The sequence below is a fragment of the Tubulanus polymorphus genome, chromosome 1 (assembly GCF_964204645.1).
Source record: "Tubulanus polymorphus chromosome 1, tnTubPoly1.2, whole genome shotgun sequence".
NCBI lineage: Eukaryota > Metazoa > Nemertea > Palaeonemertea > Tubulaniformes > Tubulanidae > Tubulanus > Tubulanus polymorphus.
Window position 1 is genome coordinate 7250650 of NC_134025.1, and position 14874 is coordinate 7265523.

Consider the following 14874-nt stretch of genomic DNA (forward strand, 5'->3'; position numbering starts at 1 on the left):
CAGATTATTCAAAATAGAATCTATTATATTTGCCATAAAGAAATAATTTCAATACACAGCCGAAGTGGAAAGTTATCATATTTAAATCAATGTAAAGCACCATCTCAAACGTAAGTACCAGCGGCGTAATACTCAAAAAGTAAAATACAATACAAACACAAAATAAACACATCGTATTTACATAAGACTTAATTGCGACAGATAAATTACTTCAACACAGCTTCATTACAATGTCACTGGAAAATGAAGATACCTACAAAAATCAGCATAATTGAGGATAAAGTTATTATCAAAAATTCTAATCTAGTATTTATGAATTTTTGTTAATATACAAATGTTTAATCAATTCTCTTAAGCCTTTAATTCAGAAGATTGTCAACAGTTTTAAGAAATTGTTTCGACGTAATATTCTTCAATCATCACAATATTTTCAACAGGGATATCAAACAACCGTATTATGAAATCTCATTAGCATTAACACGATTAATTCCTTGTTGTTAAAGGGTTGAATAGCAATTTTATGGATGGTCCCTATAAGTAAAATGATCTTTGACAGTTTCTTTGTCGCAAGTGTCCTAATTCAGTTCATTATTAAATACTACTAGCGTCTGATCGATGCACAAGACGCTCTCTTTCATTTTGGACTGCTGTCTTCATATCTTCAATTTCAGAAAGTTTGTACATCTTAAAAACCCACATGATACTCAGAACAAGCCAACAAAACCAAACAGACCAAAGTCCAAACTGAAAAGAAAAAGTTTAAACTTGTAAACAAAAACAAGTAGGGAGATAACAAAATTCTATGAAAAATTATCTAAAAATTAATGAAATATTTATCATTTCAGTTTCTAAATTATTTTGTTAAGATTAGATGATACCTGAGCCATTCCAAATTGAGTGTAAAATTTTGATGAGATTATATTGCTGCCAACCATTAAATCAATTTGAGCATCTTGACAGCTGAAACACCAAGAAAATCAGATCTTTATGCTATCATTGAGACCAAACAGCCATAAAGCTTCCTGACGATAAGAATTTGAGGATAGAATATATTCATGCATAAGTACACTTGCACACATAAAATACATTACAAAATGGATAAATTAAGATGGATATAACATTGACCTGATAAGTTCAATCTACTATAGCCAGTAATGCTCATAAACGCATTAATTTCAATGAATTTCAATTAGATACTGTGTAGATAGACTTGATGATGATAAGCACTATGAACTTGTGTGACTAAAACGAGGATGTAAGACTGATATGAATCAATACTCCACAGCTGGTTCAATAGCACATCGATGTATATAACAGCACAATGACAGTTCATGAGCGTGAAAATGTATATGGCCTAGTGTGTGAGCATGAAAATTCATACTTACGACATATAATTCTGATTAAGTAGATGGCACCATGCTTGGAATCCGGTGGATATCGTAATAGCAGCGGCGAATGTCAGTATCGTAAAACCACAACTTAACAGCATATTACATAGACCTTCATTCCAACCACTGGAAGATTTTTAAAACTCTAAAATAAAGGCTCAACGACCCATTATTGCCTAACATAAATATAGAAAGAACTTTTAATAAGAATAGAAAGAACAGGTCAATTTTTACCATATCGCGGACTTAACACTGATGATCGCTAATAGTATTTTAGCTGAAACGTTGCTCGAAATATAATCATTTTGATATAGAACTTTTCATTTTTTGCTAATTTATCGTGGGATTATCTTATCGCGGACTTGTTCCTGCATTTTGACAAGCTATTCACCTCCCTCGATTTAAGACTTATTTTCCGTTTAATTTTCAAGGTTATGCTTCCTGTTTGACTCATAGCAAAGATCATGAATCTTCCTTATACCACATCAGATATACACACTATAGAATGAATTTTTGCTTTCTGTGTAAAAACCCTTTTTCTGATGAAAGGTTTTACATGTTATTGTTGTATTTCCTTATATTTGTTAGTACCAGCAAGATGCTATATGATGCTATATAACAGGAGAATAGTTATGTACATCAACACTTAAAAAGGGGTACGAGTTGACCAGGTATGAGATGTCCGTAAATCATGTAGCCTCTACTAGAATTCCGGAGCGACACAACCTAGGCCTATAGGTCTACTGTAATAATAGTTAACTTACTTAATTCATTATTACCACATCGTTTATTTTTTTGACAAGACATGTCATCTTACCGAAATACTTACATGTCGATTCCTTTACCTAGGTGAACAAATGAGACAATTGTTGAGAGTAAACAGACAAACATTGTCGCCACTCCGACGAATAAACTGAAGTTACATCCAGTGGAAGTACCCCATTCAGTAATAACCAACGTTCCATTGTTCAACCAGTTCCCTCGAGCATTTAACAAACAATGTCCATTGAAATCACTTTGGTTAACGGCCAATGGAATGAAAATGAAGAAAGCTAGCACAAATGCCACCGAGTAAGTCACTGTCTTAATTAGAATCACTAAATTTCCTAATCCCATTTCTACAACTGTCTATTTGATTTTGACGTTATACTTCCTGGTTAATAGTTTCATCAATGACTACCAGATGGCAGCATAGGCTAACAGACCTGCCACTAAAAGAAAACATACTTTCATATTTTTTTTGTAAGAACGATTTATTTTCATTTTTAATATAAATCAAATAATTTACACAAAATTATGAAATTTCTGACTGTGTATTTTCATATGTGAATGTACAGTATCATATTGGAGACCGCTTATTACTCCTTGGCAAATATATAACTATAATATGTTACACTTTGTATTTTGTTTAATGTTTGTTTGTTTACTATGCAATGAAGGATGACAATGATGATGATATGACATTCCAAATAGAGCATCTCAATTTGCAAAATTCTAGCATGGTGCTGACTAATTAGGCTAAAAAAACAAAACAAAAGAGGATAGGGCCCAGAGGCTTCATAAACCTTTGCAATTCAATAGCAATAGCAATTAAGTAGCAAAACAGGAAGCTGATAACTTCCACATCATACATTCAAATAGGTTTACGTATTTTAAAAGACAAACAGTGCCTCCTGGTTTCTTTCTTAAAAGCTGGAAAATCATTAAAACTCACTTTCTCAGTCGGCCTACATCGATACCCAATGCCCAAAATGTATAATTAACAGGAATATAGTGAGAGTGCAAACATGTGACCACACAGCACGACCCATAGGGCACAAAAATACATTATACTAATGTGGACATCAAAAGAAAGGATTGCTTCCTATCAGTACGAGCACATGGAAACCTGAATCGACACGCACAGTTCATGAATCGATTTTTCTTCGACTGTACGTGTATGTGGAATAAGCGAGTATTTCACGATCCCCATTTTCTTCGAGAACATATTTCAACTTAAAATACACCGACACGAATAACACATTCGTTTCGAGTGCAAACTAAAAAGCTTTTCCTACTAAATGATACTAAGATGTATGTTAATACTACTACACAAACACGTACAGAGAATTTTCCATTACATGTTTTGTTTTTTGCTTCTTACGCGCATCACGTTTATAAAGCCGCATTTCTATTAACACTATAATATGTTATAATAACAACAATACTAACCATTCAAATATTACAGTTTTAAAAACAATTCCGAGGATATGACGCGACAAAAGACAAACGTATCGGAAGAATTTATCAACGCCAAGAATATTAACATCTGCATTATCATCTCTTCTCTCAGTCACAGCATCGCAAACCATCCAAATATCCCGACGGTAAACTCAAACATTTTGAAAAATCAGCACATTCAGTCTTTCTTACATTTTTGTGAAGAGATTAGAATAAAATCACGCACGACTCGAGTTACACCATTTTACAAGGATATCTTGATATCAGTCATTTTATTTCTCCCATTTTAACATCACTCTTAACTACATGCACCCTACATACGTTTACATGCAAATCTTTTCATCGACAGGTCAAAATTCCCACTCATGAAAGTATTACAAAACAACGATTATTCCCAGCATGTCGATTCATGAGAATCAATCTTGAAGCAAGTGTAGCTAAAACAACTGAAAATATCATATTCTATGCATGATGAACACGCAGCATTTTTTAAAACCCAATCAACACCAAGACACCAAACTCGATATGACAAGTCAAGGTCTGCATTCTGTTTTTTTTTTTTACATTTTAAAATCATTTATTAAAGTACTAAATAAAGAGAGAACATGTTGAACACAATATTGTTGTTGTAGTAGTGCGACAGTATCGTATCATTAGTTTGAACAATAAATGACATTTCCTGAGAATATCAAGACAGAATTTTACAAAATGAATTACGAGTGTCGTTCTGTAATGAATCCGTAGGCTCCAATCACTGGATGCGTGTTTTGGTCAGAGATAAATACTTACCACACCACAGGAGCATTTAACTCACAGAGAATTTTCACACTGTATCAACAACTGAGTTTCCAGCATTGCTGCAATAGCCAACTGAAAATATCGTCGTATTCTACCCTACATATTTTGTATCAGCACCTGTTTAACCTGAAACAAAAAAATATCAATATTTTTATGGAGGGAGTATAAGAGCTATGTACACTAAATATAGACATCTTCCTGCTTCCCACATATTTCGTATTCATACATTATTTCATAATAAACATGATTACTTACATAAACAAAGTTAACAACCCTAGCATGGGACAATCTTCATTTCAGCTTTAGTCGAATTGGTTTACTTCCTACTACAGTTATAGCCTGAGGGGCAGTGGTGGGACTGGACATATCTGGCAATTCATTACTGGGCATACGAGTCAACTGAAATGATCACAACATTTAACGTTGGACTGAATAATGGTGGTTTGATAAAAGCAAACTTGTTCCATTACTATTGATTTCAACAACTTACTTGTTTATGATCTAGCACTGCTTTAGCGGCCACAAAAGAGGACATATTCTCATCTACTTGCATCGGTGAACCAGTGCTCTGAAAAAACAAGATTAAGAACTGTGAAACCGTCGATGAAAAGCGACATGAAACCTAAGTACAAGATGCTTACAGAGCCATCCTCTTTGTCACAGTAACGTTTCGGCGGGGTACCGTGATGACCACCGGGGGAATGTGGACGTTTTGGTAATTGTGAAGCATCATTGGATAGGTCACTTTCCGACTAAAAAACATTCCACAAAACACGAATGAAGGTTTATGAAATATCTGAACGCCCTTGAGCAGTATAAATATCATCAAAAACCTTACTTGAACTGGTTCTAGAGATAATTTTCCATCGGTTTCGCCGTTAGCACAATTAGCGCCACCATCTACACTTAACACACTATCCATACTGTTCTCATTTTTCATAACTACACTCGAACTATCGTCCTGGCTATCGGGACTAAACGTTATTTGACTACTACTATCAGTGTCCATTTCCACCGTAATACACGTACGAGTTTGATGTGTACGCACGAGATCAGAGTCCGATTTACTAGGATGTAATCCGCCTACTGTCGTAGTAGGATTAGCGTTCACTGCACGGCCGCTTGCATTCAGATTTGTGACGGTTCCTCCCACTTTAGCTGTCGCAATCTGAAGATTATACAAAATGATAAGTATACATATATATATATATATATATATATATATATATATATATATATAAAAATAATCACGTTGCAGGTAGTGCTACCAAGTTTGTATCGTAAATGTACAAGTGAAAATGTCATGCGCCAGATGCGCAAAAACTTACTACTTTTTTAACTACAACCTCTTTTTTCTTGCCGCGATTGATAACACATGCCGGCAAATAGCTTGTCAGGTCTTTTCTACGCACGTGCCTGATATCTATTTTCATACCCTCCTTCCACATGTTGATAGCCACGGCACTTCGATGCACTATACGGATAGAAAAACATGTTTAGCAACATTTACCAACTATTTAAAAACTAGATGATTCAAAGGCTTTGCGAGCACAACTTAATTCAAGTGACGAATGATGAATTGAACCAACCTGTTTCCACAAATGCACTTATGTCATAAGTTAGATCTATGTTCATGTTTTTTGCTTCCACAAAATGTAATCCTACAAACCATTTCGTGCAGAATTTTCCCTCTCTGAAAGAATAGTGAACAAAATGAAACATAAGCTTGCATCAAATTTGTAAATTCAGCAGATTATGTTTGTATGGAGATGGACTTACGCTTCGTCTAATGGACCATGTGATTCGGGATTGACATGAGCTAACTTGATGAATGGATTTCTCTCCAAATTTCCTACTAATAACCGAATCTTAGATTCTACTAAACCAATCCTGAAAAGAGATTACAGCACGGTTGATCTCGACTAGAATGTTATCATAAAATTTCAAGAACAATGGCACCTCTCCACTGAGAGAACATAGTATAAAGAGAATCCCACAATAATGAAGTCCGAAAATGTTTCCTTGAGCTAGTAGTTTATTCAAAGTTTCGACTATATCCTAAAAGTCATCTTCAGGAATCTCGAACTTTGTTTTTCTTTTACAAAGAATCTTCATTGTTGTGGTATTCTCTTTATACTATCGTCAGAACACTGATCAATCGGGAGAGATCATACCATTCTAAATGTTGCTCCTCATTTTCTGATTTCACTACTAGCACAATATAATGTCTGAAACAAAGATAAATTCAACCATTTCAAAAGCAAGCTGCTCTTAGTATCAACATCTCTCTGAATATACGTTTTTATAACTGAATTTTCAGCGTAATGAAACCATACTTGTATTTGTGGAAGAATCCCGATGTTTCAAATAGTTTACACCATTCTTCTTTGCTAAGGAATATCTGTTCTGTAATTTCAAATCCTGAACGCAAAGAAATATTCAAGTTCAGCATCTCAATCGCAAATCAACTTTCTATCTCGAGTCGCAACACGCTTACCTTCCATAAACTCTTCGGTCATGATCGTGCGGGTTGATAATGTCACGTTAAATGTAGAATTCTGTTGTGGGTAGGCTGGCGTAATTATTGGCATTAGATGAAACCGATCGGATGGATTTGTCCGCGGATCCCAGACAGGAAATCCGAGGTTGCTCTCCTCCGGTTGTTTCAATAGTACTGGCTGGGGCCACTCCCTGAAATCATCAACCAATTCTTAATTTATGCAGAGACCATTATCAAGTCAAATAATAGATTGCAATTAACTCACCAGGTTTTATAAACCATGAAAAACTTCTGTACGAGAGTGGCTGCAGCTGCATTCGGATATAATTGGCAAACTCTAGCCACGAGCATCGCCCATGAAACTCCGCCCAGAAAACCTAACGCATTTGAATAGATCCCTCGTTCTGAAAAATAACAGCAATTATCTCATCACATAACATAATAAAAATGAGATCCACACACTAGAGTACAGTACTCACTTTTAGCCCATAGTTTTATTGCTCTTAATGTCATTCTGAATGATTCAACATTTGGAACAAGGTGCAGAATCTCATCTGTTACTCGACAACCTAGAAAACAATACAAACAATCTGAATTTATTTTGGTCATTTCATTATCACAATTCTCACCAACATTAACCAAACTAACAATGATTAAAATGGAAAGCATCGTTCAATCGCCATCTAACATCACTATAGAATCAACGTTCTGAATCTTACCGTTTAAACTCCTCACACATTTCTGGTCGAGATTTTTCAACAGCGTTTCGTCGAGTAAATCTTGATTTTCTGGTATCACTTGCAACGCTAACCTCGCGAACAACATATCCAACTACGAGATACATGTACAAACAACCGGTCAAAAAATATACAATGAGGATATCAGAACTGAATAGAATCAAATAATTGTATGTATCAAAACTCGCCTCAATTCCATCAAACTCCATCTTAATGACAGGTACAAACGCTTCTTCAACAGCCTACAAATATAAATATATCAATCAATAGATAGAGTTCATTGTCCATAAAAATAGGCCTTTTTGCATTGACAAAAAGATTCACAGTTTCAATGGTTATTGCACAATATCAATTCAAGAGTAGTAAGTGACGATTTAAGGGGATTTAACGGCAGCAAAGCTACACCAGCAGGGGTCAGTTCCACAAAGCTTATCAATTTTTCGCGAAATATAAGAAGGTTGCCATAAGCAAAAGGTTAGTTTGCTTCATGGGACTAACCCAGGTAATTTCAGACTAAAACGATTGTTAATATTTATAATCAATCTGGAAATCACTTGTATATATGCTAACTATAGAATTAGACCTCAACTCTCTTACCCTCAAATCCTTTACTTCAGGCTGTTCTTTTAGAAGTTCGAAGAATGACGAGAAAAAATCAGACCTTTCAACATGTCGAGGAGCTACACATAACGTATCTATATCAGCACCTATAGTCAACAAAATAATTCATTCATGATAGATTCATATTCAAAGGGAAATATATGAGATCGTTAAAATCATTGAATTGTTTACGCACCTTTCGTATGAACGCCCAAGCGATATGAACCAAACGTAAAAACTTTCCCACCGACTGTGTCGGCAACATTAGGAGGCATATTCTACAATTCACAAGAAATGACATTATTGATCAAGTCGATTATGGTACATTTCTTTTTGAATATAGCGAATTGTTGCATTAATATTACGTACTTTACTTAGACTGACTTCCTTAATCCACAGTTTCACAAGATTGTTAATCTTACATAAAACCTCCATCCTGAAAGAGATATGCACGTGCATCTACTGTAGAACCAGCCAGGAGTACAATTAAAATAGACCAATTCAATTTTTTTGCAAAATCTTGAATCTTACCTGTGAGTTAACTCCACATCACTTTCAAAAACTCCGAACGGTTTCATCGTTTCTTCCAGTTTTGAGGATAGTTCTATGTCGAATGGTTTCGGTCCAGCCAGCGTAATCGGTGATGTTATCCCCGGATATTTTGGAGGTGTAGCAGTCTGACGTATTGAATTCATCATCATACTAACAACAGTAACTGAAGTGAAGAATGATGATTCAGAGATAAAAAGTGAATGAGACAGCGCTTGAATTGTCTATTATTACATGACGAGGTATTCAACGGAGTGATACTAAAAGCATGATAAGGAATGGCAGTAAACAAAAGCACCTCAAATTAAGATAGAGGTCACATAAGTTATTTTTGGCTGGTTGGGAAAAAAAATTTTCGGGGCAATGAAAATAATGAAATGAATGGAGTTTGTAAAAAAATGAAGACACGCAACAGCGCATACCATGGAGTCCTAAACACAATTAAATACCTGTTTTTCAACGGGAATAGATAAATGCCAATAATTAACTGGTTGCAAGGGTTGTATTAAGGTCTAATCAGGTTTTTCCGGGCGCTCACATGCTCAACATTTTGAAATAGTACAAATTTTGACAAACATGGCGGAAATTCACAAAATTACCCACAATGCTCGAAAACCTAACCATTTTTGTCAACTAGCAACCAATTAATCAACCAATTAATATATTACTGCCAATTAACAAATTATTCAATTATCAAATCTATGATACGTTTTAATTTTACATTAATGTAAGAAAATTCAAATTAGAGGCACTAGGTGGCAGCACCTCCTGGTACCAAAACCCGGAAGTAAAAAGTATTATTTGGAGAGAACTGTCAAAATGATTTTATCATGGATAAGTGCTGTGATAAATTGGCTGAAAGTTAGCACATCAGTATGGGTTTCCAAAATCAAACACACAGTTGTAAGAGTAGTCCTCTCCATTAGCATTTTAGCGCTTTTACTTTGGATATCTATATTTTTATATGGAACTTTTTACTATATTTATATGCCATCGATATCTCACATGAAACCAGTACATCTCCACTTTCGGTAAGAGCAGTTTCGGACGTTTCGTATATATTCTTCGCGTATTTCTTGTTGCTTATTAGATATTGCAAGTTAGAATAATTTTAAGGGCCTATTGTCATTACTGTAGGCTATCACAGATTTTTTTTTTACTAATTGCTTGCTTGCTCAGACTTGCACGCCATTATAATGATTTCATTAATTGTCACCCTACATAGGCCTATTGATGTTTTTTCCACAGTTCTGCATCTACACAAGACGATAAATATGCATCTTTCCCTGAAGCTGATGTCTCACTTGTATCTATTGACAAAGATCAGGTATTGCAGATTGAAATTAGATATGCCTGTTATTGTTCTTGATTGAGTAAGCTAAGTTTTTTATGCTGAAATGTCCTTAATTATACCTAATTCTAGTTGATGGTCAGAGGTCAGCCATATATAATATGCCTTCAATTAGACATGCCTGAATCACCTGTCAATCAAAAGTTAGGTGAGTATGAGAAATATAAATGGTAATTATGATTCTCATTAAATCTAGCCATTGACTCAAAAATGATCTTTTGCTATTCTTACAGGTATGTTTATGGTGGCGTTACAGTTTTACAGTCGCAAAGATGAACCTTTACAATATTCTCAACGTTCGGTACGTATGGATTTATGATTCCCACAAAAATTAAAACATATGTCCCTAAAGATATGTTTCAAGGTTCTCTCATTTTCTCCTTTTTTTCACAGGTTCTCCTTCGGTATAAGTCTACTATGCTACAAACTATGGAAACATTAGTTTATTCACCAATGTTACTAACTGGAGCTCGTGAACAGAAACAGACATTGATTGTTGAGTTCTTTAACCGGTATCTGGAAGATGCTGTGAGTATTCACTATTTTACCAAAACTGCCATGTTGTCGATTGATTGGGAAGGCTGAACTCATTATACTCCTCCTTGTATAACAACTGCAACCATTTTCAGTATCATCCAGCAACAAAGGCTAAGATCATCATTGAATCACAGAAAGTGCAAATATATTCAGCTTCTCTAAAAATCTATGCTCATTTTACAGGTCTCAGGTAGATATGAATTTAGAATCCAAACTTTTAATAGTCCTTCAACAAGGAAAAAGCAATCAACAATAAATTGATTTTGAAAATTACTGACATAATTCACAATCATACATGTATTTCCTGCTCTGCATTTTCTGATCATTAATATATGTGCATGTATATGTTAAGATTTCTAACATTTAATGATCATTATTTCTTATTGGCAGATTCATCATGTTTAATTGGCCAATCCTGTCAGCTATTGGTGGTGTTGGAACAAACCTACTGTTCCTAATTGCGGTTGTAATGTTGTCTTGGTATCGATTCTTGTGGGTACGACAAATTGATAGACCAGTTGTTGTTCACGTTCAATCAAAACATGGGCGATCATTGGATGAACGGAGAAAGAGCTTGCGAGCCGTTCTTAAAAAAGAAAGAACTGAAGGTAAACTTAAAGATGAATATACTTTTTCAAACATTTTCTTGATCAAGATCTTTGTAAATCAGTCCAGGTTATTTTGTACTTGTTGGTCAATCTTATTGTAATCTATAAATCTGATAGCGTATTCTAATATTTTTAGTGCGTACAATATCAAGTAGTCAGTCATGTCCTGTGCTTGAACCAGAGACTGTTCCTGACGATTTTGAAGTTATAGATAAGAAACTAGAAAGACATGATTCGGAGGATAAAACTCTATTCATTCTCGGTGAAGAAGATGATGAAGGGCCTGAGAATGACACGGAAAATGTATTGCCAGAAACTTCTAACCAAGAAATGCAATTACGACGTCGTTTTGATAAAAAAATTACGGACGAAATTAAAAAAGCTGAATTATCTTGACTAACATTCCGTTAGTCCATTCCAGAACTGACGACATCTCTATCAGATCGATAAACCTCATTTTAATTTCGTTTGATGGAAATGTTTTACTTGATTTCAGTGATTTGTTGTCTAATTCAAGCATTATCAGTCAGGTACTTAAATTTAAGCTGAAATATAATCATAGAGTCAGCATTTACTACTTAAAATGCTGTACATAATTTTAGTTAAAGGCTGGAGGGTTGCTTCACGATAGTTGTATCAAGAGAATGGCTATTGAAGAGGGAGGGAAATATCAGCTATTGGTTTTTGAAAGGTTTGTTGTGACTAGCGCATGTTTAATGTTTCCTAGTTTTGGGAAAGGAATACAAAGCATGCACGAATTAATGGTCACGTAGTTAAAACAATTATAGATTTAACACTCCAACCCTCTGTCTCATTATTTGAAAAAAAGTTTTGTTATATGTTACAAAAAAAGAATGAATTTATAAAAAAAAACCTCAAAACTGAGTTACATCAATGAAATGAATTTATTTCATGTTGAGGCTTCTCCATATAAGAGTGGCTGTGATACAAGGTTATAGTGTAAAATTCTTTATTCATGATTGATGTGTTGTTTTTCTGATGATAATTGTCCTTTTATGGAGTCTATTCTGTCAAAACTGTGATCCTCATTGTTACGGTTTGTAAATCAAGCCTATCTTTAGAATGAATAAGTCAATGCGTCTTGCTATCTTCTTAGCTATAAGGCTTACATGTTAATTTCTACATTTCTAATTACACAAATTGAAATATGTATTGATTTCTTGTATAACGCACATAATATTTGACTGGTGCTATTATAATTTTCCATAGGGAGCGTCCAAAAATTACGTACCTCTTAATTGGGGGAGGGGGGTTACTGTTTGGTACATGGGGGAGGGGGGTCAGCAAAAAGGTACATACTTTGAGGGAGGGGGTATTAATCAATCTTGGTACATACTTTATGCACCAAACTCGAATGAAAATAGCCGATGATGTTTTATCGGCTTTTTGTAACTTGTTCAAGTGACTTGTAGTAGAGTTCAACTGGGAATTCCCGATACCAGGTACCGGTATCGACCTTACACGCACTTGTTGGAATCAGGTATTTATATTCTTTATATTTTGTTTTGATTTGTGTTCTTTGCATCAATATAATTGGGGGGGGGGGTCATGGGTACCATGGTACGCACCTATGAGGGGGGTCAGTGAATTTGGTACAAAGGTGGTACAAGGATCAGAAAAACGGGAGATTTTGAGGTACGTTATTTCTGGACGCTCCCCTAGGGGCTTTCTTTTAAGTGACATTAAGGCATACAGTAAAACCGTTTAGAGTCCATGGTTAAACCCAATTCATCTGACACAGATGAACTAACACGTTCCTGTAAAAATACGTTGAATCTTCATTCATCCGGTGATCAATAGAAAAACAAATGTTTTAACTTGAATTAAATATTATATAATAAATGATTTCATACGCATTGTATTAATATGTATAAACAAATAAATGCTTAATAATATTCTATTTTTTGTCTTGCTTTTATTGTCATTGTCTCTGCATGACTGGTTCTCATCCATAAATAATCCAAGATGTACCCTCAAAAAAGACAATGGATGGAGTTGACTATTAACATGAGTTTTATTATTCCTTATTTTCCACTTTTTGTACATGATTTGAAAACAAGCACATGCAAATCTCATAACAAATGACAAAAAGACTAGTAACGACACACTCGAGTACTAAAAGTCTTAATATTCAAGCTCGATCAAATACAACACTCAATGCCAAGATGTGAGATTCGAATTCTGCCCAAAAACTAATCCTGGTTCATTCAACTGAGACTAATTCCATATGTCTCCAATTAAGGCATCATACAGATTTTCTTTTACCAGTCTGTTTCCAGCCAATACGCACAGTTGCTATCAATAGTCCAGCTAGATAACCAATCACAGTACCAGCAACACAAGTAATCGGCCATGTCTATAATTGAAAATAAGAAAAGCGGTAAAAAGGCAGCAACTTATTGACAGCCGGACACTTGATTTTAGGATATTCACCTGCCATGGTCGATCCCAGTCTAAAGGTATTGGAAACGCTCCAATCCATGCTCCAAGTAAACTGGAAAATGTTGTAATGAGGATATTGGTCTCAAGGAAATTCTCTGGCCTGAAATTATACGAAGAATGAATGATGTATTTTTTCCACAGGAAATGGTCTTTATATCGAGGATGTAATTTTTACTTTAGTTCAAGATAGAGTCTTCGCCATTCCGATAAAGATGCTCCAAGCACGCAGCAAGATGGAAGTACTGTAGTTGCTGATAAGAGTATTGAGAAATAGTATGTCTCTTCCATTTGTCTGAAAAGCAAGCATTTTTAGCATACATGACTGCTGATCCGGTCTTGTAGATGAATAGTCTAGTACCTAGCCATCGTTCGTTGTAGAGAACCCTTAACAACGACTGGTATTCAGACTAATTAGTAGCTGAACTTTGTACAATTATAATACTATTACATCATGTGAATAATCCTTACAATTTTCAAGTACTTTTGAAAACACAAAATATATATGGTTTTAACCAGTATGAAGACTTACTCAAAGACAGGAGCTCCAAATAGTATTGCAATAGCATGATATATAATTGTTCCCATAAAGGTTATCAACCCACATTTCAGGACATTCTGAACCTGAAAATAAAATAAGCAAACATACATTAATCTATGTATCCATAGCCCATGTCTTATCATGTTATCTTAGATATTTACTACAACAGCAATAATAATGATCATGTATTAATTGGCGCATCCTTGGGAAAGAAAGATTGAGAACACAGATAGCAGTAATCATTCCAGGAACATACCCAGAGCACCAATACCAAGATAATATATTCACTTCTAAGCGGGTGATTGCCAGTACCTCAATACTCTTCTTGCGAAAGCTTTCAATTGTAGGCGCTACTTGTAGCGTTGAGACAATGTTCAACAAGCCAATAACCAGCATAAAAACCTTGATGGCGGCCAAAGGATGTTTGACAATGTGGAACAATTCAACCGTAGAATTGGCTACGGCGAACAGTACCGATAGCCATACAATTTGGGTCAAATTAAACCATAGAAGGATAGAAATTCCCTGTTTAGAAAGAGAATAATAACCCAGAGTTTTATTTCCCCTGGGCGCTGACATCTTGGA

At 35.0% G+C, this 14874-nt stretch overlaps 4 protein-coding genes across 5 annotated transcripts; 1 reads left to right on the top strand and 3 right to left on the bottom strand.

The window, feature by feature from the left end:
- Nucleotides 1-35: 35 nt before the first annotated feature.
- LOC141913885 (transmembrane protein 179-like) lies at nucleotides 36-2543 on the bottom strand. The gene is made up of 4 exons (XM_074805064.1): nucleotides 2218-2543; nucleotides 1386-1514; nucleotides 879-960; nucleotides 36-744 (listed from the first exon to the last, which is right to left on the bottom strand). The coding sequence occupies exons 1-4, from the start codon at nucleotides 2502-2504 to the stop codon at nucleotides 592-594; spliced, it is 651 nt and encodes a 216-aa protein (XP_074661165.1). The 5' UTR covers nucleotides 2505-2543; the 3' UTR covers nucleotides 36-591.
- A 119-nt stretch (nucleotides 2544-2662) lies between these two features.
- Nucleotides 2663-9378, bottom strand: LOC141905688 (poly(A) polymerase beta-like). The gene is made up of 20 exons (XM_074794665.1): nucleotides 9242-9378; nucleotides 8775-8958; nucleotides 8613-8679; nucleotides 8440-8521; nucleotides 8241-8350; nucleotides 7832-7885; nucleotides 7626-7737; nucleotides 7386-7475; nucleotides 7172-7310; nucleotides 6904-7097; nucleotides 6743-6827; nucleotides 6581-6634; nucleotides 6186-6296; nucleotides 5996-6099; nucleotides 5735-5880; nucleotides 5245-5574; nucleotides 5048-5158; nucleotides 4897-4974; nucleotides 4662-4805; nucleotides 2663-4532 (listed from the first exon to the last, which is right to left on the bottom strand). The coding sequence occupies exons 2-19, from the start codon at nucleotides 8942-8944 to the stop codon at nucleotides 4698-4700; spliced, it is 2145 nt and encodes a 714-aa protein (XP_074650766.1). The 5' UTR covers nucleotides 8945-8958; nucleotides 9242-9378; the 3' UTR covers nucleotides 2663-4532; nucleotides 4662-4697.
- Nucleotides 9379-9597: 219 nt separating this feature from the next.
- On the top strand, nucleotides 9598-12547 carry LOC141909592 (seipin-like). The gene is made up of 8 exons (XM_074800070.1): nucleotides 9598-9823; nucleotides 10041-10119; nucleotides 10216-10291; nucleotides 10377-10444; nucleotides 10537-10671; nucleotides 10773-10870; nucleotides 11071-11288; nucleotides 11425-12547. Exons 1-8 carry the CDS (start codon nucleotides 9612-9614, stop codon nucleotides 11682-11684), a joined length of 1146 nt encoding a protein of 381 aa, XP_074656171.1. The 5' UTR covers nucleotides 9598-9611; the 3' UTR covers nucleotides 11685-12547.
- A 707-nt stretch (nucleotides 12548-13254) lies between these two features.
- Nucleotides 13255-14874, bottom strand: LOC141914850 (GPI ethanolamine phosphate transferase, stabilizing subunit-like). 2 transcript variants are annotated; one of them, XM_074806170.1, is made up of 5 exons: nucleotides 14602-14874; nucleotides 14281-14372; nucleotides 13927-14043; nucleotides 13743-13851; nucleotides 13255-13665 (listed from the first exon to the last, which is right to left on the bottom strand). In XM_074806170.1, the coding sequence occupies exons 1-5, from the start codon at nucleotides 14866-14868 to the stop codon at nucleotides 13555-13557; spliced, it is 696 nt and encodes a 231-aa protein (XP_074662271.1). In that variant the 5' UTR covers nucleotides 14869-14874; the 3' UTR covers nucleotides 13255-13554. The 2 variants fall into 2 exon arrangements, with proteins under 2 accessions (XP_074662271.1, XP_074662272.1); XM_074806171.1 differs by lacking the exon at nucleotides 13927-14043.